This window comes from Epinephelus moara, chromosome 24, assembly GCF_006386435.1.
Source record: "Epinephelus moara isolate mb chromosome 24, YSFRI_EMoa_1.0, whole genome shotgun sequence".
Lineage (NCBI taxonomy): Eukaryota > Metazoa > Chordata > Actinopteri > Perciformes > Serranidae > Epinephelus > Epinephelus moara.
Window position 1 is genome coordinate 36,242,264 of NC_065529.1, and position 27,763 is coordinate 36,270,026.

At 42.0% G+C, this 27,763-nt stretch overlaps 1 protein-coding gene across 1 annotated transcript; it reads left to right on the forward strand.

Annotated features, from left to right (window-relative positions):
* On the forward strand, positions 1-27,742 carry LOC126385914 (solute carrier family 12 member 5-like). Its single transcript, XM_050037957.1, has 21 exons — positions 1-37; positions 163-448; positions 2,092-2,303; positions 3,734-3,901; positions 4,017-4,115; positions 5,687-5,744; positions 5,862-6,036; positions 6,169-6,287; positions 6,611-6,709; positions 6,801-6,920; positions 10,898-11,002; positions 11,329-11,497; positions 13,034-13,229; positions 13,628-13,797; positions 14,007-14,138; positions 15,032-15,139; positions 15,715-15,840; positions 17,663-17,895; positions 18,109-18,123; positions 18,346-18,479; positions 20,721-27,742. Exons 1-21 carry the CDS (start codon positions 1-3, stop codon positions 20,810-20,812), a joined length of 2,853 nt encoding a protein of 950 aa, XP_049893914.1. The 3' UTR covers positions 20,813-27,742.
* Positions 27,743-27,763: the final 21 nt, after the last annotated feature.

Here is a 27,763-nt window from a genome sequence, read left to right on the forward strand (position 1 = left end):
ATGTGCCAGTTTAAATCCCCAGACAGGCTGGGGAAAAGTGAGATGGGAAAGTGGATGAGTAACACTCCCTAAACAACTACCACCAAGATGCCCTTGAGCAGCAGTGAGATTGTATAGAACTTTTATGAGGAAATTGCAGGTGTGATGTCCCTGGATATATAGAGAGGAGGGGGAATAATAATGTTATCCCTTTATTTCAGATCTACATAGTGCCCAAAGCGGCCATCTTTCCCCTGGAGGGTCTGGAGGGTGCCGAGGCAGAGGCCGCCCTGCTGAACAACATGAGAGTGTACGGGACCATCCTGCTGACCTCCATGGCCACGGTGGTGTTTGTCGGCGTGAAGTACGTCAACAAGCTGGCCTTGGTGTTTCTGGCCTGCGTCATTCTCTCCATCCTGGCCGTCTACGCCGGGGTCATCAAGACCGCCGTCGAACCTCCTGTTTTCCCGTAAGCAGTGACAGAATATAAGCTCAGACACAAATCATAACTCTGACAGCCGAGCAGAGAAACACACCTGGACACATTTAATACACACCCAGCACACAACACACGCTAGGTTTGTAACAACATGTCACAACATTGATTGGATGCTAGACAGCACCTGCGTTGATTTGAAAGCTTGGAATTGACGTAAGTATTGTTTTTGTTTTTACTGAAATAAGCCGCCTGCTTAGACGTGTTTCTGTTTGTTCAGATGTTTTTCCCTCATGTGCCAATAACTCTACTCGACTTCTAGACTTGTGGGTTAAAACCGTACACTGTATTAAAATAATTGATGTAACCATCGTGATGTCACCCATTCATTTGTGGACTCCACTTTTGAAGCCTCGAATTTGGCATTTCATCTGTCGCCATCTTAGAATTTGGGGTGAATATGACTCCCAGACTGTGCTAATGCCTCGCAGACAGCCTGTCATTCAGTGGCCATTCCTTTAAATATGCATAACTACTAACTATAGTATACTACTAAGTATTAATAAAATTTAAATGGGATAGTCATATAAAAAATTCACCACCTGTACAATTGTCATGAATGTTGAAAGTAGCTATAGAGACGAAAACGTTTTTTGTATCAGGCTGTAAACATGTTTATTTCTGCTGTAAAGTTGGACATTTTAACATGTAAGTCTATGAGGATTGACTCGTTTTTGGAGCCAGCCTCAAGTGGCCATTAGAGGAACTGCAGGTTTGGCACTTCCACGTTGACGTCATTTTTAAGCCTTGGAGGCTGTCGCTTGCTTAAAATGGAGCTGAACTTGCTTCACACCTAAGTATAGTCATTAAGTTGCTGATGAATCACCAGTTATATTTAACATATCTGTCCACTTTTAAACCCAGTTTAGCCCGTGTGTAGCTGAGACGTCTGGATGTGTTCACTAAATCAATCCTTCCCGGGGAGAATATTGTTATTTGAGGTTGAAGTATAAACCTTGGAACAAATGACATTTATTTTGTTTTATTTTATGTTTAATTTTTGCTATTTAGATTATTTTAGTTACTTTTTACCAGAGTATTTAAATCTGTAGATCTGTTGTACCATATACGATCAAACCAATCAAATTCAAAAGAATCAGATGAAACTGTAGGGCTGGTCAATTAATCAAATTATATTTTCAATTACGATTGGGCCTCCAACAATTATGAAAACAAGATAATTGAAATAAAATAATTATTGTGCCGCATTCTGTTTTGCAATGACGTTCTCAATTTGTCGTGTTATAAATCCAACACACCCCTTTCCTCTCACAAAGGTGTGCTTTCACCCCTCCCTGAAAGTCCAAACTCACCGTCAGGCTGTGGCGTGTTTCGGTCTTTGTTTTAGTTTTATTATTTTTTAAGTTTAAGAAAATCCACTTTTTTTTAAGTTCAATAAATGCATACCCTTTTCAAAGATGATGAGGAATCTTGTTAAATAACTGTTATCTCAATATTGACCAAAATAACTGTGATGATGATTTTTGTCATAATCGAGGAGCCCTAAAGTTGCAGGCACAATGTGGCACTCATTTTGTGATTTTAGATTATGTTATTGTTACCAATGTATTATACAAGAAGTCCAAACTAAATGCTAATGCTTTTCTTTTCTCCAGAGTGTGTCTCTTGGGTAACCGCACGTTGGTGTGGAAGGCCTTCGATGTGTGTGCCAAGACCCTTGAGACAGCTAATGGGACAGTCACCACCCAGCTGTGGCGCATGTTCTGTGACTCACCTTTCCTCAATGCTACCTGCGACAAATACTTCATAGCCAATAATGTGTCTGAGATCCAGGGCATCCCGGGGGTCACCAGTGGAATCCTGGCAGGTTGGTTCATCCGCTTTAAATCAATTTCATACAGTGAGCACACAGATACACACACTTCTGTGTACAGTACAGAAAATGTCTCTCTGTCTCCTGTCTTAATATGTTGCTGAGTCACTGATAGTGTGGTGGTGTCTGCGGTTTCTCCTGTACTGATGTGCAAAGGTCATCTTAAAACAGGTTATGACTGTGTGTGAGTGATTTTCTGATGTACAAACATTTGTCATCAAATGTGGATACATAATATCTCCAGTGTAAGTGGCTGCAGAATTTTCTCTGATATAGTTTGTGCTGACCACATACATACACTGACTTTGCTAAAGTGGGTTCAACTGTATTGTATGCATGAGATGATATATAAATGTGTATCATGCCATACAAAGAATCTGAAAGTCTTTCTAGGAAATGTAGAAAATGATGAAGTTAAAGCAGAAGAAAGTAACACACCCCGACTGCAGCAGCACTTCCATTTGTCAGCCCAGGGCTACCTGAAACCCAAGGCTACAGAGAGCCCAGGGCTAGCTTAACCTCATTTCTCTCTAGCAGTTGTTACAGGGCTAACAGGAAGCCCTGTGTTGAAAATCAGAGGCCATTGTTAATATAGTGCCTATATAAAAGTATGCACCCCCCTTTGGAAGTTTTTATGTTTTATTATTTTAACAGAAAGGCTCTTAAATGTCACAGTTCGTCAGAGACTTCTAAAACCAACAAGTCATGTTAAACCTACTTTGATTCTTTGATGCTGTAAAACAATAAATCATGAAAACCTTCATTGGGGTGAAAACTTTTTAGTACTCTCGTATGTTCAGAAGATGAAGATGTAATCAACCTAACCAGTGGTTACACTCGTGATGTGAATGCCATGTTTTTGTGCTCTGGGGGCTCGTCGTAAAAGTTGCAGTTCAAGCACAAGGTTTAGGTGGGAGACAACATGTACCACATTTGAACTCAAATGTAAGCCCAGGCCTTTTCAATTTAATTTTATTTATAAAGCCCAATATCACAAATCACAGTTTGCCTCAGGGGGCTTTGCAGCACACGACATCCCTCTGTCCTTGGACCGTCACAGCTGAAGAGCAACTGAGGAGGGATCCCTCTTCCAGGACAGACGGATGTGCGATAGATGTGTCTAGAGAACAGATCAACATAATAAATTTACAGTAATCCTTACAGCCTTTTGGAGCCTAATGTCCAAATCTCTGCAAAATAATTTCTGTAATGCTTTTTTTGGCTTGTTTATGGTAACACAAACGTAAGAGCTTCATAACTGGAAAATCTAAATATCACTGATGAAGTCATGAGGTAAAGTAAAGCAGGTAGTCGTATCTCTAATCTATGAATACGTTTCTATCCTTTTTTAAACCTGGTTTACACAAAACATTCACTCCACCCTTGCGACTCTATTCCTCCCTACGTCCCTCTCACCTGTCCAGAGAACCTATTTGGGAACTACTATGAGAAGGGGGATCTGATTGCCAGAAAAGAAATGGAGTCAGTGGAAGACCAGGACGACCCTCTGACCAGCTCAAACCGCTACGTGTTGGCCGACATCACCAGCTTCTTCACATTGCTAGTCGGCATCTATTTCCCCTCTGTGACAGGTGAAAAGCTTTATTTCTTATCTTCTTCTTGATCATACTCCTTCATTCCACCCTGTGTCTGTAAGTGTGTAAAACTCTGACCTTGTTAATGTCTGCTTCCCGACTATCTGCTCAGGGATCATGGCTGGCTCCAACCGCTCCGGAGATCTGCGAGATGCCCAGAAGTCGATCCCCGTTGGGACCATTGCAGCCATCACCACCACCTCTATAGTCTGTATCCTCTCATACTGCCCCCTGCAGGATAACAGGGGTCACTGCACAGAAAAATTGGAGGATTATGTATTATGTATTATAACCTACTGATGAGTCCAGAAAGAACACCATAAGTCAGATGTACTCCCCAGGATTGTTAATGTCACACAGATCCTAATTATGACCTTGTTTATACGAGACATCTAAAAGTTTTACAAGTATTCCAGCCTGATATCCACTCACGTTGTATTTTAAGCTCAGTGCAATGTCAGACACCACTGGTCCAGTGTTGACAGGACTTGAAGCGATGATGGTGCTTTGCTCTGCTGCAACAAAAACACACTGACCTGCAGGGAGCACCATAATTAAAGGTCAACTTTTTAAACTGTGAAAGGCCATAACTGCTTGCCTGACACTGTCAGACCAAATTGCAAATGCAAATTAGTCTGGAACCTCTCAGTTCATCTTTGATTTCCAAGGGTTGTTATCTACAGCCGTAGATCGAAATGCCTCTGAATGCAATCGGAGAGACTGAAAACCAACCACAGCAACAACACATGTGACATAATGTTGAGTGATGGACAGATGTAAACAGATGAGAGTGTGCAGAGATGAGCTGTGATGGTGTGTGTTGCTGTTGTTGCCACCAGAATTTAAAAACAGAGCTTCAACAGAAAGTTTTAAATCAGCTGTAGTCATTTTGGTTGTTTTCAAAAACATGCTCTTTACTGAGCTAGGTTTGTGCGCATTTTAGTGTCCCCAGCGTTGTTAGTTGTTAGTCATCGTCTGAAGCCCGCCCCATATTAAACAGCTGTAATCAGCCTGAACCATCTGAGATTAGCTGGAAATCCATTTGATCAGGAAGAGACGGGACACATCTGCATGAGAAGATAAAACACAAAGTTGTAGATTAATCTGTTGCTAACCTGCATAACTGCAACAATACCAGTTGGATTTTGACTCGGGGTATTGCATTGTCTTTCTGATTGTCTGTATCATTTACAGGAGAGAACAACTCTTTATTAGTGAAAGAATTGCATTGCGTATTTGATCAAATATTGAATTTCTTCTGTAAAATTATTGAAGACATGTAAAAGATGCTGATACAAAACACCACTGAGCATTTAAAAAAGTGGCCTGTGAAACATTATTTGGCTGCTACACATGTACAGATGTGATTACAGGAACTCTGAAGCAGCCATCTTGAATGTCTTCCATGCATCTCGGAGTAATCGGCTCGGGGGTCTCAACAAATTCGATTAGGACGTCTAATCGCATCAGTGGGCTGCCTATGCAATCGTGAGTTAATAAAGCAGAAGGATATTAGTTACAGTGTCACTGATCTCTGAGATATTATCCTAAACAAAATCGATTGATGCAATGTCTTTTTTCAGCAAATGCAGTTGATTGGTTTATCATATTATTAAGTGCGTTGTCAAAGGGATTGGTTTATGATTTTTATAATTAGGTTTCGTCAATCACAAACAGGTGTCTTCTAAGGAGCATTCATGCTGGCTAAACAAATACCTACCATTTTAAAAACATGACATCTGTCTATGAAATGCCTTTACTTTCCTGATCTGAACTGCTCAGACATGTCCAGTGTGATTCTGTTTGGTGCCTGCATCGAGGGTGTGGTCCTCCAGGACAAGTAAGTCCATCTTTGGTTAGCCGAAGAAAAGCAACATGCTTACTATCAATAATACAATTTGAAAAAACAATGTCATGTTGTTTGAAATGGCAAGCGATCTTTTCCCATCTCCTTCAGATTCGGAGAGGGAGTCCACGGGAATTTGGTGATCGGCACGTTGGCTTGGCCGTCACCATGGGTGATCGTGATCGGCTCCTTCTTCTCCACCTGCGGGGCTGGGCTGCAGAGTCTGACGGGAGCTCCTCGTCTCATGCAGGCCATCGCCAAGGACGGCATCGTGCCCGCCCTTCGGGTCAGTCTTCCTATTTATTTACACTGTTCATTTCCTCTCTAATGATTTTACAAACTGGGACAAACACCACTCCAAGCAGACACACTCCGACAACAACACTGGTGTTATCATGTTTCTGTGTTGTCCCCACAGATCTTTGGCCACGGAAAGGCCAATGGAGAACCCACATGGTCCCTCCTGCTGACAGCTTGTATCTGCGAGAGCGGCATCCTCATCGCTTCCCTGGATGCGGTGGCTCCCATCCTCTCCATGTGAGAACTGAACTCTCTAATTTACTGCCATTTTTGAAAAACCAACAGTGGGAGATTTCAGAGCAGCCAGTTCCCCCTGCTATTCCTTAAACGATGCAAATGCCAAATTTTATGGGCTCAGGATTTAGCTCATCGCACAAAAGGGCAGGCTGCTTTTCTGCTCCAGTAATACATATAAATACCAGGGAATGTGACAGCTATTAAGATAACATACTCAATGGGCTGCAATCAGGGTGAAATCACTCTATTATGTCACGAGACATAAGAGGAGCTGTGAATTTTAAGGTTTTAATCGAGTTTCTGTGTTTGTGTGTGTCCTGCAGGTTTTTCCTGATGTGCTACATGTTTGTGAACTTGGCCTGTGCTCTGCAGACGCTGCTGAGGACTCCAAACTGGAGACCCCGCTTCAAGTTCTACCATTGGTCAGTTCGGCAGCCACTGCGACAAATGGCAGCTCAAGTGTTGTGTATTTTTAAATCAATTTTAAATGTGTCTCGCCATCCATCACTGCAGGGCGCTGTCATTCCTGGGGATGAGCTTGTGTCTCACTCTCATGTTCCTCTGCTCCTGGTACTACGCCATCGTCGCCATGGTTATTGCCGGCTCTATCTACAAGTATATCGAGTTCGCAGGGTGAGTGGAGCGCAACCCCAGGAGAGATTGGATTTGCTGGCTGCCTCTGAGTTTTGCTGGAAAGTGTGTTGAATGTGTGTGTGTATGTGTGTGTGTGCTGTATTTGAATACTTCTCTGCTTCTTCAATATTACATCAATATTTTTTGTTTCAGGGTTTAAAGGCAAAGGGGTTTTTGGTTTTAGTTCCACTGTTTGTTGGGACTTCTGTCATTTTCTGTTATGAAAGAGTGCTCATGATGTGAAACATGTAGATACCATCTGTTACAAGTAACGTTCTCCTTATCATCATGGGCATGTAAAACGCCCCCAACACCTCTGACATAGGAGCCATACCCCCAGACTCAATGAGACTACAAAGGCTGTATCCTTTTGTGCCTCTTTCAGGGATGTTTTGCAGGTGATAGCTCAAAAACTACGGCTGCTTAATTTGTCACTTTGCATCTATTTCTATGACATTTTCCAAGTGAACCAGAGCTGCTGTTGGTTCAAAAACTGCACCTGAATTTCTGCATTTAGTTCACCTTAGAGATAAAGCAACGCTCTCTGACTCGTGTCTAAGGCTTCCTGCCACAGCAGATACACACTGACACTCCTCTGCACAGATATTATACGAACAACTACAGCACACTATACAAATAACATAGAAAACAGCAAAAAAAAGCTGTGATGAAGGTTCTGTTTTCATAAAGTAAGGCAATGTTGTTGTCCTAATTTAAATATCATTATTTATTTTACTGTATTTTATAGATAGTAAGTATTAAGGTGAGACCTAGCCACCTTTAATGTAGATGTCTAATCAGTGTTGATGGTAAATGTAGTTAACTGACACAATACATTCCTCAGTGCCTGCTATACTGACCGAGAAAACTGAGTTCTCCTGCTCTTGGAGCTGTGTCGGCAGTGCCTACATGTACCAGGATGCATTGCACGTGAGCTTGTGTGTGACGCCCAAAACCTTCCAATACTCGTAGCCCATAGCTACTACTTTGTTGGCCAAAAAATATCATTAGGTGACAAAAACATTGCCTGATATGGGACAGAATTGTCAACTTGTTCCACTCCATTTCCATCTTCAGTCTGACATTGCGTCCATTTTAACCGATTTTCGTATTGCGTAGCCATCACAACATCTGCTTTATTTTACCGTTTCATGTTCGCTCTCAGCTCTGTGAGAGTCGTGCTAAGTTACTGCTAATGAAAACCCAACATTACCTTATTTTGCTGCTTCACCATAAAAGCTTTTAATAACAAAATAACAGGGGACTTATATTCTGAAGGATCTACAGGATATTAAATGTGTTTATCACCAAATTAGCTTAACTTTGTTAGCGGCTTTTCTTCAAAAAAACTACTAACACCACAGGGAGGAAGAGTAAAAGCAGAACCAGCCACAGTGAGAGCTGCAGACAACAGGCTCTTACTGCACCTCTGCAAACAGCTCACCTCCAGCAGGTGAACTTCTTTTACCTGCCCTGCTCTGTGATGGAAAAACACTCACTTCAGCTGTGCGTGGATCAGCCCACTCGTTGTGGTACGTGGCTTGACGACGCTTGAAAACAGCATGACAGCGCTGTTAGTACCGCCCATGGCACTAAGTGGTTATTTTTTAGTCCCTCTGAGGCACTCATTGGTTGTTTTTTATTTCAACTGAAATTGGTGTTTCATGTCACGATGCCAGACCAAAATCAGTCAACTCAAAGTAAGTGGAGTGGGCGGATTCAAAGGTCTGCACCCAGGCAAACAAAAATACTCACTTAGTGGTCATGTGCCCTCTCAGCCGTGCTGGTCTCGCTTGTTTTTTCCAGTTTATTTTCGGGATCCTGAAGAAAGCCTCCAGCACACCTCTGTCCAAATAAGGATAGTAACGCACACTCAGGCTCCTTCGAGGTCGGCGTTGGCCAACCTCAAGACAACCATCCAACAGAAACTGCCCACTCTGAGATTCACTGCAGCAGAATGATTCAGTTTCTGTTGGCATCCGAGGGCAATTTGAGCAAAGGCACCACCAGTTGCTGTTTGCTCATGGCACCTCAGGTTCTGGAGAGTCCCTGCCGGCTATATCATCTTCTGTAGCTGCAGCCCGGCTTCTCTGCACTTTATTTCTTCGGTCGTATACTCTGGCTCGAGGAAATATGGCTGAATATCTGAGTCAGCCAAAACACTGTTTAATGAAACCTCGTCTATAACATCCTCTAAACTCATACTTGAAATGTAGCTAGTTTGCAATACAAGCAAAGGGAACAAGGAAGTCCTGTTTTTGAGCGGCATGTGGAGCATGCCCCCTGACCACCCAGAGGCGAAATCCAAGCTGAAATTAGTTCTTCCTCGCCTTTTTCACCTGCAAGCTCGGTCAGTACAGCAAGCACCAAGGAATTTATTGCTTCAGTCGACTACATTTATCATCGACACTGATTAGACATCCACATAAAGGCAAACTTTCCCTTAAAAAAGAACTGATCAGTCACTTTAAAGGGCCAGTGTGTAATATTTGGCATAGTTTATTGTCAATCTGAATCTGAATCTGAATATTCTACCCATTAATATGTTTATATAAGTGTATAATCGCTATAAAATAAAATTCGTTTGGTTTTCGTAGCCTTATAATTATGCTTTTATATATATATATAGCAAGGGTCTTGCTTTAGAGAGGTCGCCATCTTGCGCCGCCAGTATGTACGGCAGACCGAGCGGACAATCCAGCCAGCCAGAGAAAGCGTTTCGCGTGTATAAATGAACCAACGAAGACAGCGGAAGGAAGGAAGAAGGAGGAGGAAACAGCAGAGAGTGTTAGTAGTTCGTCGATAGAGAGTAGTGAAAAGTTTTTTTAGTTATAAAGTTTGCGAATGGACCACACTTACCACGCAACAGGAGAGAATGAACCCGAACCGTCATCTGCGAGGAAAAGAAGACGCAACTTCACTCCTTGTGATGCACTCTCTGCGGCGCTTTTCCTCCTGATGATATATCTCCCCAACGATGGTAGCAGTAGCACCGAATCCCATTCTGTGCATTCAGCCTCTCTTCTCGCCCGCTCAGCATCAAACACATGGAGTTCCTCATCTGTATGCTCCGGCTCAAACAGGTATGGCTCTGGGTCTGTGTCCGCTACAAGAAACTCTTCAAAATCGCGTTCAAAGTCGTCCATTGCAGCTACTATAGTCCGGAGATATTGCTAGGCTAAATAAACAGCTGAGCTCTGTTTACAGGCTACGCTGTCAGTCAGTGTGCGGGCTGGAGATTGGTGGAGCAGAGAGGGGAGGGGGTCCCCACTCGGTATGGTAAACGAGTATGTGTGTATGAAGTGTGTGTGTGTTACGCTAGAAGAGTCAGAGTTTGGGACGGAGTCTTTTACCCCCTGGAGTGTTACCGGAGTTTTTGGAGTGCTCAAATAAACTGGCCTTTTCCCCGAACGCTCCTCTGGTCTCCTGCTCGTGAGTGATTTATTACAATATCGTAACATGGTTTAGATTTCTAATTAAACATTCACCTCGTCGCTAGATAGACCTACTCCTGAAAAACTCGTGCGCAAAGCTTTTTGTCCCTACGAGGCCACCGTCATTTACCTGACGGGAGGGGTGAGCAAGTGAGTCCTGCAATCTAGAATTTGACCACTGATGTCACTGTTTTCAACCCATTTTACACACTGGCCCTTTAAACAGTGGCTCTGGCTCCTCTGACCCCTGCGCAGTCGCTCAGTAATCCATCCATACTTATAAAAGAGTTGCACTGAGCTGTGCACACTGAGCATTTAAGTGCTGTGATTCCCTGTGGTGAGTGACATCATATCAACTTGACATTTACCAGTGATGCCTAATCCTTAATCACACTGCATTATGTCAAACCGTCATCTAAAAGTAGATTTGTTTCAGCATGCTGACTGTATCACTGTCATTTTTTAGATTTAGAACGAAGCTGCAAAACTATTGTTCATGTTCTGATTGACTAATATTTGTTGGCGTTCGTGTGTGTGTCACAGTGCGGAGAAAGAGTGGGGCGACGGGATACGAGGTCTGTCTCTGAGTGCTGCACGTTACGCTCTCATGCGGCTGGAGGAAGGTCCGCCGCATACCAAGAACTGGAGGTATGATGCACATGGGCAAAGTCACACTTGTGTTATTTTAACATGGTTCTAATTAACATCATGTCTGTACATGTTGAGCCATCCTCTCTCAGTTAATGTGATTCTCTTCATCAGAGCTGTGTTTGTGAATTCATATTAACACGTCAACCTTCATGCTGTCTTTTTTTCCCTCTCCTTCCCAACTAGGACTTTAACTCTGCCCACATTTCTTCTGCCACACCTTCATTTGATTCTCCATCGCTCTCCCTGCCCTGCATTTCTTTCCCTCAACTTTTTTCTGCCCTGTGTTTTCACTTTCTCTCTCTTCTGCTCTCCCCTCTCTTCAGGCCCCAGCTGCTGACGCTGGTCAGCACAGACGCAGAGCAGAACGTGGAGCAGCCTCGTCTGCTCTCTCTGACCAACCAGCTGAAGGCGGGTAAAGGTCTGACCATTGTGGGAACGGCTCTAGAGGGCACCTTCCTGGAGAACCACGAACAGACCCAGCATGCAGAGCAGGTAGGGAGCCCTTAAATCTTAAATAGAAAGTTCTTTCAAATTCTTTTGTGGAAGAAAATGTATGTCATTAAACTGAATCACATACAAGAAACCATGCCCAGCTAGCTGGCACAAAGACATAGGCTACTTGAACATAGACATACAAGTCAAAAGACATTGCCTCCACCTTGATCAGGGGATTTATCTAACCTGGGATACCTTTGTTTTATTTAGTGTACTTGCAAATGTGTGAATATATGGGCACTTATGTATATGTACCATAGACTGTATAGAATAATGGATGTAGCCAACGTGACATCACCCATTGGTTTGTGGACTCCGGTTTTGAAGCCCATTGTATGGCATCTTGGCTGTCGCCATCTTGGATTTTTGGAGCCAGAATTGACCATATTTGAACAAGAGGGTGAAGCTAACTCTAACACTAGCTGCTAGACTATATAAAATAATGGATGTAGCTAATGTGACATCACCCATTGGTTTGTGGACTCCGGTTTTGAAGCCCGTTGTATGGCATCTTGGCTTTCGCCATCTTGGATTTTTGGAGCCAGAATTGACAATATTTGAACAAGAGGGTGACACTAACTCTAACACCAGCTGCAAGAGTGTTTAAGATAATGCATGTAGCCAACATGACCTCACCCATTGGTTTGTGGACTCCCATTTGAAGCCCCAAGTTTGGCATTTTGGCTGTCGCCATATTGGATATTTGGAGCCAGAAGTGACCATTTGAAAAAGAGGGTGAAGCTAACACTAGCTGCTAGACTATTATAAAATAATGGATGTAGCCAACATGACCTCACCCGTTGGTTTGTGGACTCCTGTTTTGAAGCACCTAGTTTGGGATTTGGCTGTCGCCATCTTGGATTTTTGGAGCCAGAAGTGACCATATTTAAACAAGAAGGTAGCACTAACCCTAACACTAGCTGCTAGCTTGGTTAGCATGGTACATTTACATTATAGGGTTAACTGTGATCATACTAACGCTAAATTTCGTTAGCAAAAAACGCTGAGCAAGACTTGAAACGTTACAATTGACTTTCATGAACTGAAATAGCTACAGCTAACCTATACTCAGTGAATCAGAGGTAACACCGTGGTTATGTTACCTTACCAACGTTGTAACATTTAAATGGGTGAGTTATATAAGTTCACCCACCAAACAATTGTTAGGCATGGGGAAATTAACTATGGAATCTAAAACCGTCTTTTGTACCAGGCTGTAAACATGTTTATTTTTACTGTTTAATATGGGGGTCTGTGGGGTTTACTGGCTTCTGGAGCAAGCCTCAAGTGGCACTTCTGTGTTGGCTTCATTTTTCAGCCCCGGAGGTTGCCGCTTGACATATAAGTGCATGTACTTACTAATATTCATGTCATATTGCTGTTTTCTTGGTCTTACTTTTGTTTATTAATTCATTTTGTTTTTCAATGAAACTGATCCGCAGTCAGTTGATCATATACTATAGGTTGAAACCTGGATGTTATATTTCACTTGTTCTCTGCGCCTCAGTCACATATATTATCTTGCCTCTCCAGGCGCTGCGTAAACTGATGGAGACTGAGAAGGTGAAGGGCTTCTGTCAAGTGACCGTGTCCTCGAACCTGCGTGATGCCACCTCCCACCTCATCCAGGCCAGCGGGCTTGGTGGCCTGAAACATAACGCTGTGCTGGTGTCCTGGCCGCGCAACTGGAGGCAGGGCGACGAGCACCAGACCTGGAGGAACTTTGTTGGTGGGTCACTGGGGAAGCAAATCACCTGATAATTCAATTCAAAAGCTTCAGCAGATTTGGGGGGTAGTGTGTTGAAGTGGTGTACTTCTCTTCAACCAAGAACGACAGGTTCCAAGCTCTTTGGAACCTGTCGTTTTATGGGAGCTTTTTATGGGAGCATCTCAACAAGACAAAATCCCAATCCCTACCAGCTCAAGCTTTGAGCAGCTCATACTGCTGTTTAACCTCTCTGCTCAGGGGGAAAGTGAAGAGAACATTTCCCTAATAAGACAGCATGAAAGAAAAGAAGGAATATTTGATGATGGATGACAGAATTAGTCATGCCAAAACATAAAGTAACCAAAACATGCCAGTTCAGATCTAACACCTCAGCCTCTCTGTACGTGTCTGTTCTGCAGAGCTGGTCAGAGAAACCACCGCCGCTCACCTGGCTCTACTTGTCCCGAAGAACATCTCAGCCTTCCCGTCCAATGGAGAGCGCTTCACTGAGGGTCACATTGATGTGTGGTGGATCGTCCACGATGGAGGCATGCTGATGCTGCTGCCCTTCCTTCTCCGCCAGCACAAGGTACTGTGATACAGTTACTACTGCAAAAACAGACAAGACAGAGATGCAGCTGAGAAGTTTCTGTTGTTGAATTTTGTGGCAATTTTTCTTAGTTCTAAAGGGGTGGACAAGATTATATTCACTAAGATTTACTAATGATAAAAACCTACATAAAGTAGTCACAAAACAATACTGTAAGGATATGTCAGCGTGTTGTTTTTGCTCCTCAGGTTTGGAGGAAGTGCAAGATGCGCATCTTCACTGTGGCCCAGTTGGACGACAACAGCATCCAGATGAAAAAAGACCTGACCACATTCCTCTATCATCTCCGTATCGACGCCATGGTGGAAGTCGTAGAAATGGTGAGTTTTCTTCAGACAAGTATGTGTGACCACTGATGTCATGAAAAAGAAATACATGTAAAAGTACATCTATAAGAGCTTTATTCTCAGTGGCACTCAGCTGGTTACATAATCAGAGAACCCAGCGGTGCCGTGGGCTCGGCCAGTTGCTTTAGTGAACACGACCAGCGTTGTGCACAGGCGGAAGGAAGCATGACTGCCCTGGGAACTGCGCTACATAAACCAGCTGATTGGTGCGAGGTACAGCGTGAAATACGATGTGTGTTAAGGCTTCAGTATGCTTCGACTGAAGTGCTCGGCGGATGGTCAAACAGAGTCTGTAAATCCTCCCCTCTCGTCTTACCGACGTTAGAGGTGGAGGGAATGAGTCCTACAATTATTTAAAAAACCAACATTCTGAGATACACAGCCACACTGTGAAGCAATGAATCGGGTATGTGGAGGAGGAATTCATTTTCTCTCTTGAGCTCTTTTCTTTTTTTCATTCTCCACATAATGACTCGTGTCATTTTCGTGTGCACAACCAAGTGAGACACCGTGAATGCCTCCGAGGAGAGACAGCTCAAAAGTGTGCACTGCTATCCCCATTTGTGTCATCACGGTATCTTGCCCCTCTCTGTGCAGGCTGGCTTTTCACCCTGCCTTCAGGTGCGGCCATACAGAATAGATATTAGCACATTTGCTTTGAGACATGGTCGGTGGATCGACACGTCATTCGAACCAGTTTATGCTCGTGTTTCAAGCATAGATCTCACTCAGGGTTCAGCAGGGGGAGAGACAGCGTTATTCATGAGTGACTTGGAAATAAATATACTGGTGAATAATTGTGACGAGCACAAAAAATAACGAGAATAATAAAAGACAAATCAACCGCCCATTTCTTTTCATCTCAGCATGACAGCGACATCTCAGCCTACACTTACGAGAAGACCCTGGTGATGGAACAACGGTCGCAGATGCTCAAACAGATCAACCTGACCAAGACTGAGCGTGAGAGAGAGGTAAGAAAGTTCGCCTAAGTCTTAAGTTTTGTTGTTTGCACTCAAAGATGCACTAATAAACTTGACGTGACTTGACAGGGCGACTTGGCATGGCATGGCTTGGCCTGATGTGACTTGACATGACACATAAGCCCCTCTGGACAAAAGCATGTCTACGGTTAAAGCGGAGCAGTGGGACACCATATTTACCCGCTCTATCAGCGCTGGCTACAGCCACAGCACCAAACGCTTTGCTTTTGTGAATCACAGCATGATGGTGTTTTGACAGATGTGAAAAATAAAAGATATCGATCTGAGTGTTGTTCTATTATTAGCTCCTCCGAGTTCTTTGTTGAACTTAAAGATTGCCTGGTTCTCCACGTCAATAACTTTAATAAGTGCAGTGGAATTATCCTCACTTGCACCTCACCTTTGTGAGTCATTGCTGCGATATACAGTAAATAAATGTCTCCTAAAAACACACTCCTGACCTTTCTTGCTTCTCATAAATATTGAGCATGGTCTCTGTATGTAAAAAAAAGAAATCTCCACTCCTATCACCTCCTCCTTGCTTTGCTCCATTTGTATCTCCACAGATTCAGAGCATCACTGATTCATCCCGCGGGTCAATCCGACGCAAGAACCCAGCCGCTGTGACCACCCAGCTGAGTGTGACCGAGGAACCACCAGCAGCCAGCAAGGAGGAGAAGCCTGAGGAAGAGGTAGAGCACAGCTGACCTTAGTTTGAAGTTATTGCTGTGTACAACACAGAAGTTGCACGAAGGAAAAAAGTGGCAGATTGAGCGAGAAGATTTAAACCGGACACCCAAGGGTGTTGTGATTTCTTCTTCTTTAAAGGGACAGTTAACGATACACAATTTTCCTCTTACCTGTAGTATAATGTATCAGTTATAATTGTTTTGGTGTGAGTTGCCGAGTGTTGGAGATATCGGTTGTAGAGATGTCTGCCTTTTCTTGAATATAATGGAACTACATGGCACTGAACTTGTGGTGCTCAAAGCAAAGAAATCGTGACCTGGTTACTCAAGAACTATTTTCTCTCTACCAAACTACTCCAGCCAACCATATCACCGCCCAAAAGAAAGTGTGTTATTCATGTGTCTACCATGGATGTATGAAGAGAACTGAATACAGACCTGCAAGCAGGGCCTGGTTCATTCCTATGAAAGTGGCGCATGAAGCCAAAATAGTTCAAATGTCACGAATAAAATTACCTGAATGATCGGCACTGCTTCCGCACTGTGTAGCCCATAGAGCAGGCACACTAGAGATGTCTGCGGGCTGAGCTGGCTACTTCCGGTTTAGCGCTCCACTAACTATCGTGCAGCTCTTCTAGACTTTCCAAATGTTATTGGACCAAATGGATAATATCCCACCAGTGAAACGAGTCAGTTCATGGTGGTTGTTAACACTCAAAAAAATGTATCCACTGATTTACAGATGTCTCTTTTGCCATGTAAGTAAATAGGAAAGTCTTCTGGGGCCGCAGGGCATCATGTGATGGTGTAACTGGACTATTTGACCACTAGAAAAATTGACTTCAAAGCCCAGCGCACACCCTGGATGCCTGGCATCAACTGCTAGCTTACCTAGCACCACTGAGCTAGCTAACGTTACAGCTCAGCCAAGGAGGACACCATTAATGTTTACATCTCATGCCGTCACAAGCACAAACCTCTCATCTATGAAACTGCTCACAACAAGGTCTATAGATTAACTTGAGTAACTGGGACATGATCTCTGGAAAGAGACATTGATGTTGAGTTTTTCAAATGTGTGTTTTTTGGTGCTTTGAGCACCACAAGCTGAGTGCCATCTAGTTCCATTATATTGAAGAGAAGGCAGACATCTCTAAGGTCAATATCTCCAACACTCTGCAACTCACACCAAAACAATCTAGACTGATAAATAGCACTACAGGTAAGAGGAAAAATATGTATTTTTGATTTTTGGGTGAATTGTCCCTTTAAGATATAAGATTTCAAAAGGATCTGCATGATAAACAAAGACTGAATAACATAGTAGTGCATAACATAAAGTAAAGGAACACTATCAATAGAAGTTTGGTGTATTATTAATAGTACAAGGCTATATAATTTAAAGGAATAGTCCAACATTTTGTGAAATATACTATATGAGGTATGGTATTGCCACGATAGTAGTAGCAGGTATGTTGAGCAGGTTTTATGTTTCTTGAATTAATCCGCAGTTTTAGATTTCTGTTAAACTGACTGCATCATGTTTTTTAACTGCAGGTTAATTTTAAGGTAACGTGATTCAGACTCACTTTTTCCTTGCCTCAATCACAGCCCATGTAACTGTAAGAGAAACCACATAATATGCAGACTGCACAGCGTAAGGCTCCCTAACAACACTTCTCTTCCCTCTCCCTCTCTCAAACACTGTGGCTCTCTGTGACTTTGACCTGCATTCCTACATTTCCACCTCAACCGTGACTCTTTCAACCTTCCATGCAATGTACATGTAAATCCACATCCGTCCTCTCTTCCTCTCGTCTCATAGTCAAAGTCGGCCTCTTCCCCTGTGTCCCCCCCTGCTCAGGTCCAGCTTATCCACGACAACACCAACCCAGCCAGCCCAGCAACTCCGGCCACCCCGCTGACCCCCACAGAGGGGGCTAAGAGCCCCGGGGAGCAGGTCCAGATGACCTGGACCGAGAAGTTAGACGGCGAGCCTGCCAAGCCGCCTGGCGCAGCCACACCAGAGGGCATCAAAGACATCTTCAACATGAAGCCGTGAGTGCTTTGAAATGCTCGTTGAACCTTTACCTGCTGTAAAGGTGAATGACCCTCTTGTTCCTGACAAAAAGAGCCTTGAGTCTTTTCTTTCTGTAAAGTGTAGCACCAAAGAGGTCTGCCACACTGCTGTGAAAGGATTTATATGCAGCTCCTGTAATAGGTAGACTAGCTTAGTACTGATCATGTGTTTCTCTTCTTGCCATGCTGCAGCGAGTGGGAGAACCTGTAAGTAACTGAAGCTCCTATAAACCTCATTCAGTCCATTCACATCTCATTCTGACCAGGTTAGCCACATGAGCACATGAAGATGGAATACATGCGTGTGAATGAGCATCTGTCACCTCGACCAGCTTAGCATCACGAAATACTTTGTAACATGCTATAAAATGTCACTTAATCAGCATGAAACCATTTGACCTCATTTTCTGTTGCTGTGTCTTAACGCAGGAACCAGTCCAATGTGCGACGCATGCACACAGCGCTCCGGCTGAATGAAGTCATCATCAAAAAGTCCTCAGAGGCCAAGCTAGTCCTCCTCAACATGCCCGGGCCACCCAAGAACAGGACAGGTGACGAGAACTGTATCCTTCACCAGGACAGAGGTAGACTTACTGAGAGGAGGAGTTGCTAATGTGTTAGAGACAGCAGTACTGCACGAGTAGTGAGCTTAGACACTGTCGAGTCACTGGGGTTTCGACTGTTGTGTCCTAGGATAGTTTAGGTACCTCCAACTCTGGAGGGCTCAAAAAAATTGTTGCGAACAAGGCTGGAGGCTTAAAATGCAGTCATGTGAATCTGTATTAGCAAATGATTTTATCTGAAAACTATCCTCAGGACTTACAAGATATAAGAGACGCTCAAACACATCGGGAAGAAAAACTGTCACCTTGAAACAAAGACTTTTGTCACTAATAGGTGGGATTCTAAAATAAGACAATTTGATCATGCGTGTTTGAAGTTTTACACCCAGAATGTCACTTTCAAATGATCATGTCCCATTAATATCCTGATGAAACGTAAATGTAAATATCATAAAGAGATTCGTTCCTAATTCAGGTGCTGTGAAAAACAGTGAAACTTTTCGTGGCGCTCTACAGATACAGTCCAAATCAGTTTAAGCCTCAAGGCACTTTCCTACCCCTGGAATAGACTCGTGTTTTAAGCAATAAATGGTAAGTTAATCGACTTCAGGGATAAAAATAGCTGTGATTTGTTATCAGAAAATATGTGTGAGATGGCAGCGGAGGCAAATAACTAATTAGGATTTAGGAGCAGACAGTGCCACTGCAGGAACAAGGCAGAGCTTTCAAATAACATTTACAGGTAATATATTAGTTTTATTCTTTTTAATTACTCTCTTGGCACACTGCATTTGGATTCAAAGAGGATTTTTGTCAGAGATTAGTAACACAAAATATGAAATATGTTGCTGAGACTGTCCATATTTTGTAGCAGCCTTTACCCCCTGTCAATGGGAGGTTTATCTGATATTAATAGAAGTTTAAAGCTGCACTAATCAATATTTGATCATCTTCTACAGGTAAATGCAAACAGTGTGTCTTAAAACAATAGTTTGACATGGAGACATTGCTGTTGAGTTTTCCAAATATATTTTTTGGCACGTTGAGCACCACAAGCTGAGTGCCATCTAGTTTCATTATGTTAAATGCCAGGTTCACACTAGACACAAAAGAGTTTTTCACTCTGACCTTATTGAATCGTGGGACCCTGTATCTCCGGTACGATGGTAACAATCTGTATTCGTTGTTTAAGACATGGCTGAGATTAGAAACAATGTTTTTTGCTTTGTGCCGTTCACGACTGCTCCCGTCACAGCTGTCACTTTGACCAATAGGAGCACAGAGTGATCTGCTGCCGTGGACAAGTGTATGACAACAACACCCCAGCCTTTATGATGTTTCCTCTAGGGATGTAACCACACAGGGTAAAAAGGGGAAATTGATGGTGTGAAACAGCAGAGGCACTTTAGCAACCCAGGGCCATTAGCATCAAGCTAGCAAACAATGTTACTTCTTCATAATGGAGGATATAAAGTAATAAAATTTCAGCTTCATTTGAAACAGACTACATTATAAACGGGCCGTTATTTATCATTCCCTCTGTATTTTTATATTTTTACTTTTTATCCACTCCTGATTGCCTTGATAAAGTTAACGCATCGCGCCGTCATTTCAACACTTCCTGTATCTGTTTAAAATTAAAAGCTCCTTATAATTTTGGTCGAGAGAATCCCTTCATTTTCTAAATAGGCTTTTATTGTGAAACATTTGCGGGAACTTGTTGCGGAGGTTTCAGTAACTTGAATGTTTCGTAGGTACTGGTGGGGCCATCTGGTGGCGCTTTTAACGGTACTACAACAACATTTCGGCTGGCACATGAACAGACACAGTGACTGAAATAATAGTAATAATAATAAAAATACGACAAGAATAACCCGATGACATCACGCACATTTGGGAAAGATGACCAGGGATGGCTGGTCGTGGACCCACGTGTAGTCTGTAATGTCTGTCGGATAAATCACGGCACGATTTTATGACCCCACAATCACATAATCTGACATAGTGACCATCGGAATGGACAGCAATCTTGTGTAGTGTGAATCCAGCATAAGAGAAAGCAGACATCTCCAACACTGGGCAACTCACACCAAAAAAATCTAGATTGATGAATCACGCTACAGGTAAAAGGAGAAATCTGTATTTTTGATAGTTTGGGGTGGATTGTCCCTTTGAGTTTTCATTTTGTGGACCCAGTATCAGTACTTGCTTCCTCTAGCTTCTTTAACACTTCTCTCCCAGACATGGAGTTCCTGGAGGTCCTCACTGACGGCCTCAACCGGGTCCTCCTGGTCCGCGGAGGCGGCCGCGAGGTTATCACTATCTACTCCTGAAAGAGCAGCCCCCTTCCCCCACTTCCACCCTCCCCCCACCCCTCCCTCAGCCCTCTTCCTGTGTCACCTTTTCTCCCACACTCTCATCAACGCTGCCTCATCATTGTGTCGCTCTTACCGTTTCTTTCTGTAAGATAGTCCTCTCACACCGAGCCAATGGCCCAGCTCAGCCTCGGCACCTCTCCCTCAGCTCCATCCCCAGCAGACCGATGAGCAGTATTACATGCTCAGCTACTAAAACCCTTCATTCCAGTCCAGTAAGCTACTATAACTATTGTCGGCTCTAGACTAATTTAGATGCTATCTAGATTTGTTCTTAAAGAGACTTTTCTTTTCATCGCTTAGTGTGTAATCTACTGTAGTAACTTGGACTCACTCAGTAAAGGAGGAGGTGGTGGTGTTGGGTGTGGGTTGTTAGCTGAGGTGTGAGCGCACATGCATGTATGTGTCCGTCCTTGTTTGAATCTCTGCCGATTCTTTTTTGTTTGTTGTTTCTTTCAAATACAAGTGTGGCATAGCAGCGGCTTCTGCTTGGAAAGAACGAGAGCCAGCTGAAATGAGCTCAGTGTAGGACTGTCTGTTTAGTTCCCTCGTGGTGATCGGACACCTCCCACAGCGTTCCAGCCTGTTGTCTTCGATGTGATTTATCTTTTCAAGGCAAAAAGACACTGCTACCCACGGTCAGGACCACCAGCTGGAAGGAGGAATAGAGTTGTTGAGTATGAACTGTGAAATTCACATTCGAAGAAGACTGAAAAGGCTCGTGGATCAAACCTGCAGTATTATCTTTAACCTGATCAGTCCTTAGCATGGCGTCCTTATAACTGTGTGTGTTTTTACTCCACTTGTTCTGTTACTGCCATTTCCCCCCGTCCTCCTTTTCAACTCATTTCTTAGTGGCTGTTCATCCCCGTGGCCACTGTTAGTGCCAAAAAAAATACAACAAGGCTAGCTTAGTTTGTAGAGATTGACACGTAATTAAAACTGTGAATAGTGCGTTTCCTACCAGAAGGCTGGTGTGACAGCGGAGTGGGGAGACAGTACAAACACCCCCGAGGAGATTACCATTGCCAGCACCCCTCGACCCTCGTGTGGATCACTGTAAATAATGTACAAGCTCTGACGCGTTGTTCAGTATGAGTGTAGTATTTTTGTGACATACTAAAAAGCTTCTAGTGGAGAGAAAACGTTCCTTCGCTGAGAGGGACAGCTCAAAAACGCTGTTTTTAAAATTTATTTATCTAATTTATTTATTTATTTATTGGATGGCATAGGCTCCTGTCACTATGGTAACTGTCATTGCAACCTCGACAAGCACTGCACCTGCACTGTCCGCCACTGTGCAACAAGTGAAATTTTGATGAGTTCATCAGAGTCATTAAATGAAAAAAAAACAAACTACTAAATGTTATTTTTTCATCTAGAGAACAAATATGTATTTATGTTTATAGACAGAAGTTATCACATATTGATGAAATAGATGTATGTCATTTTGATTGTCACAAGATATATTGTTGTTTTGCCTAATTTAGATACATTAAATGTGCCATATTTAAGTATTTTTCAAAGAGAAAATAGTGAACAAAAATTCTATTGGTTGAATCAGAGTGAACAAAGTGTGTTAAAAAAAAAGGAAAACTGATGTGTTTACGTGACGCCAGCACGGTAACGACACTATAGTTGGAAAGTCGCCCTACAGATGATGAAAGAACAGATGTTCAGACGCTCAGGTTCGGAGTTTATCAGCTCTCACCGAGGTGAGACTCTGAACATCTCTTGACTGATTGTTTATAGGGTCGAGTCTAAACAAATAGAGAGGACAATGGCTTCTGTAGCTAGGAAACTCACGTTGTCCACAAGACTGAACTCTATGCAGTAGACTCTCCAGTGAGATTTTATATCTTCTAGATTGGTTTAAGATTTGAGCCACACACGTCCCTGACTGAATGACTGGTGAGCAAATCATATTTAGGTTCAAAAAGTGCATCTTGGAAGGAATGTGCAATAGTTGAAAATCCGGACTCATGTGACCATGTTATTTATTTTTTTACACATATATTTTGTATATGTAGATTTCGTAAGTCTTTGAAAAAAAAAAAAGAAATCCAGAATCATCTCACTCTGACCAAGGACAGCTGTCACTTTACTTTGATTATTTCTGTTTCTTTTCTTAAAGAAACTGTTTTTGGTCATTTGCACTTGTAGTAGAAATATAAATAAATACGTATATATATAAATATACAGTATATACAATATAGGGAAGCAAAACAAATTAGTTTCTAGAACTATTTACGAACAGTATTAAATGTTTTTAGTGTTGCTTGAATGTCGGACCATATGTTGTGAATGCTGCTAGTATCAATAGATTTATTTGTACTGTAAATAGAGATGACTAAAGCAACATTAAAGATGAATAAGGGTATAGACATACATATCAGTGGTGGTGGTTGTTTAACAAGACGAGGCTGTACCTGTAAACATTTGGCCTGAGATCTCTGGACAGGGTTAGCTTTCTGTTTTAGTAGAAAACTAAACTGAATACCTTGATGCAATATTTCCAACTGAGGGCAAACCCTCCACCCTTTTATTCTCTTTTTAAAGTAAAATGCTCTCTTGATTGTCACCATCTTTAATCCCATGAGTAAAGTGAACCAATTTTAAGAGATTATTAATTTAAAGAAACTTACAGGAATCACCAAAAAAAAAAGATCTTTAAATATATAAAAATATTTATCTGCTAAACGTTACTGTTTGCGAATTTTTAACACACCTACCTTTGACACCTGTGATACTTAAGAAGCAGCCACTCCGAGTTTTCAAAGATTTTAGGGTGCCAAGTCACGGAGATTTTCTTTACTATGCTTGTCACACTTTAACTCTGACAAAAAGGGGGTCGTTTAACGCTCACATCAGTTTTTGAAGAACACGGCTATTTTTGGGATTGTCTCCACAACATTGCCTGCATCAACTGAGCCTTTTAAATTTATTCAAAAGAAAAGATATTGGAGAAGTTTATTGGAAATGAATTTATTTATTGAATTATAAATGTTTTATAATTGCTGTTTGCATGGTACTACGTGGCGATATTTGTTTTAGTGGTTTCTATAGTGATGACTTACATGTTCAAGGTGCAGAGCGGGGTTAAAGGTTGCCAAATGTTCTCACTGAGTTACAGATTTCGAGACACTCCGGAGCGTTCGGCGCTCAGTCGGAGACACGGCTAGACCTTGAAAACAAGTCTTTTGCAAAAAATAAGAAAAAGTATGAGTTCACTATATTGTTACTTGTTATATTTCAATCTTGCTCAAATAGTCTTATGTAACGTAATAGGAGATTTTGAGTTTGCGAATGGATGGGCCTTCGAAACGGTCATTTCACCTTTGTATATATACTATCACTAAAGTCAGAGACACTGTAACCTACTAGTGTTGTCTTTTGTTGTACACTGTTCTATCACTGTGGACAAAGTCTTAGAGTTTTGTAAGATTATGTGCAATATTGTTCTCACATTGGTATTTTATTTTCATTATGTCACAGTTCTGTTCTTTTCTATAAACAACTGGAGGTGTCACTTACTTCATCCGAATGTTTGTCACCCGGTCTTACAGACAATAAAGATCTACAGTGTTCATCCCAAATGTGGCTGAGACAGCAAAGCACTTTACACTGAGGGGGTACTCTGTGACAGGATCAATCTGCAGGAGCAAGGGGGGGGGTCGAACAAGAGCCAGCCTACTCTGTACAGACTCTATCCCACAGTGATCTCTGGTGGCACACGAGTGTATTACAGCCAGCCGTTGAGGTCTGACAGCTCAGACTCTAAATTAGTTCCCATCATCTTGCAGCAGTTTTAAACTGCACTAATCCAGAGATCTACCTGCTGATTTTGTTTACATCCTATCATTTCAGCATCTTACTCGGACATCTAAGCATGAATCACATCCTTTCCTTTCTCTTGCCAAACTTCTTTAAAGAAAAAAAAAAGAATAATAGTAACTGTTAAATTTATAGTGCTTGTCACTCAATCTGTGAGGTGAGCCTTCCCAGAATCCCTCCTCCACCCCCCCAAACTCCCCTCTCCTCACCCCCAAATCCGCCCCACATCCCCAGCCTCCCCCATCCCAGCCACTGAATCCACCCCAGCTCTGTATTTTAAATGTGATTGCAGTATAATTCTGAAAAATGATCAAAGAATATAAAACTCGCGCTTCCAATTCTGGCACTGGCTCTGCTTGGACGACACAAGGATAGCCGACTTAGAAAACCAGCACGTCCCCTCTCCCCACAGCTGATCCGTGACGTAGATCAGATCCTTCGCCTGCACAACTGTAGCATGAGACAAACTTGCCGGTGATCATTACTCAGTCTCCATCCTTAAATGGATATTAAGGGCTCTGAAACACATCTGTTACCGGGTTGAGGAGGCTGTCCTGTTAAGACACCAACAGAGAACATACAAAACAAATCCCAGATTATGGCAGAGAGGGCGCAGTCTGTAGCTGATTGTACCCTTCAGTTTATTTTCACACAAGCGTCAGACACATGTGCCTGATGCTGGAGGTAAAGCTGCACTTACATTTCACAGTTGATCTCTCTGGGAGTTTAAGAGAAGAACTCAAGTTGCTGTCCGCTCGGTGCACGCAGAGCCAGGTCCCAGTCATGTTGTGTAACTCAGTGCATGCATGCAATTACCCTGAACAAGGTGTATTGAAAATATATTGGGTGTTTGTGATATAAAAGTATTTTGTTTATATCAGTTATAAACTTTATTTCTAGTAGTATTATTTTTTTTTCTTTCCTTAGGACTGGCCAATCATTGTATCCGAGATGAATATTATCATCATTATTATTATTATTATTATTATTATAGTACAAGATTATATTTTTTATGGTAGATTTGTTGACAAGGTCCTCTCATTGTGTCAGATATTACCTGCAGATAAACTGATTACCAAAGTATATTTCAGTTACCTACATAGATGAGGGTGTGCAAATGTGTGCTCCAGTGAATTAGACGCTGACGACGTGTTTACTTTATTGCAAAAATGTTTCACAATTATCAGTTAATTATATGACAAAAAAAATATTGTTTCAGGAGGGTAAAACTATAAAAGTGCCAAAGTGTTAGAGGAGATGCCTGCAAATCCTCAATTTGATGGATGTTGCATAAAGCGAGCCTGATTTGCCAACTTTTCAGCGTATAAATGTGATTTTATTCAGTGAATTAAGTACTTAAAAATGCCAGCTCTCAAAACTGGTCTGATTTATCAGCTTTCAGACAACCTGTAAGGAAAAAGTTTGACATTTTGGGAGAAAATGTATCCGCTTTCTTGTTGAGTTAGCATTAGCACAGAGATTAGCAACGTGGTAATAAGCTAGCCTGGCTCTGTTTAAGGGTTTAAAATCCACCTACAAGTGTCTCTAATATGAAGTTTGTTTAATTAGAGAAGGTTATAGAGCATTTTTGGTTTAATCTGTACAAAAACTTGAGGCTATCTTGGCTTGTAGCTGTTGCTAGGCTAACAGCAGACTCCAGGAAGTAACTGATCCTGACCAAGAAATAGTCAGGTTCAAAACCCCCTTATAAAACGACTATTATAATTTTAACACCCTAATTTTTGTATGATTTAATGTAACAATTTAATAATTGGGTTTTAGAGGTGCTAGCAGTGGATTTTGTGACCTTTGGACAGAGCTATCTTAGCTGTTTCCCTCTGTTTTCAGTCTTTGTGCTAAGCTATGGCTAAGCTAAGCTACGTTAGCTAGCTGCTGTAGCTTCATATTCAGCTGACATAAGGGACTGTTCTTTACTTATCAGATGAGGGGGGTGACTAAGGTGTGATTTTGTTTTTTATTTATTTATTTATTTTTATTTTGACCCTTCCCAAAGCTACAAATGTTTTTCCTTGAGCCTCCCTGAGTGACTGGAGGTAGATACACGACCTTCCCTCCACCATAAATTAGTTATTAGATTTTTAAAACGTACCCTTTGATGTCTGAAAGTTTTAGGTTAAAAGTTGAATAGTAGTCATTAGTAATTAGCGGGTTTTTTTTGGCCAGATTTTAAATGAGATTAGGAGTAAAGTGATTTTGATGATTTTTTTTTTTTTTTGGCTTTCTGAAATAAGCGTTTGTCGCACATGATGTGTCCAAAGACCGTCAGAAATGTGAAAATCCAATCATAATTTCTGGTTTTACTATTTCTGGCTGTGATAAATGATGGAATTTGGGCAATTTTTAAAGAAAAAAAAATGTGGGGTAAAATAAATACAACTATTTTAATTTGTGTGCCTTTCTTCTCAGCAGATATAAAAACCCGCCCCAGCGCTTTAAAAAATTATTTGACATACTTCCCCCCTCATAAGTAACAAACAGTCCCTAAGTGATATCAATATTCTTATTATCTTAAGGATACGCCAATTTCCCAAAACATTTTTAATGGCCTTTGAGAAACACTATTTAATTTACTAACCAGTACCTCCCTCCAGAGGAGTCTTATCATGGCCTGTTTTTAATTCACTGGAGTTGTGGGAAACATTTTGTATGGATGCTTGATAACTGTAGTGGATGTAGATATAGATGATATATACAGCATACACACAAAGACACACCTGTATCAAATTTCAGTATGAAAATGTTCTTTTCTTTTCATTCAGAACCGTTCATTACTCTTCCTTGATACTGTACCTAGTCTTATGGTAAAGCCGTAGTGTGTTCCTTTCAGTTCTGTGGGAGTGTGTATGTGTGTACATGTGCACTTGTAACTGCTGGGGGCGGGGGTGGGAGGGGGCTACGTGTAAATAAATCAAATACAGTTAGTGTGGAGGTGTTTTTTTTGTGTCAGTGTAAGTTAAATATTCTAAAATTTAAAAAAACAAACATGTATTATTCTCTATTGTGTTTCATGGTACATTAAAAAAAGAGGAAAAAGTAGTTTTATCTTACATTTCA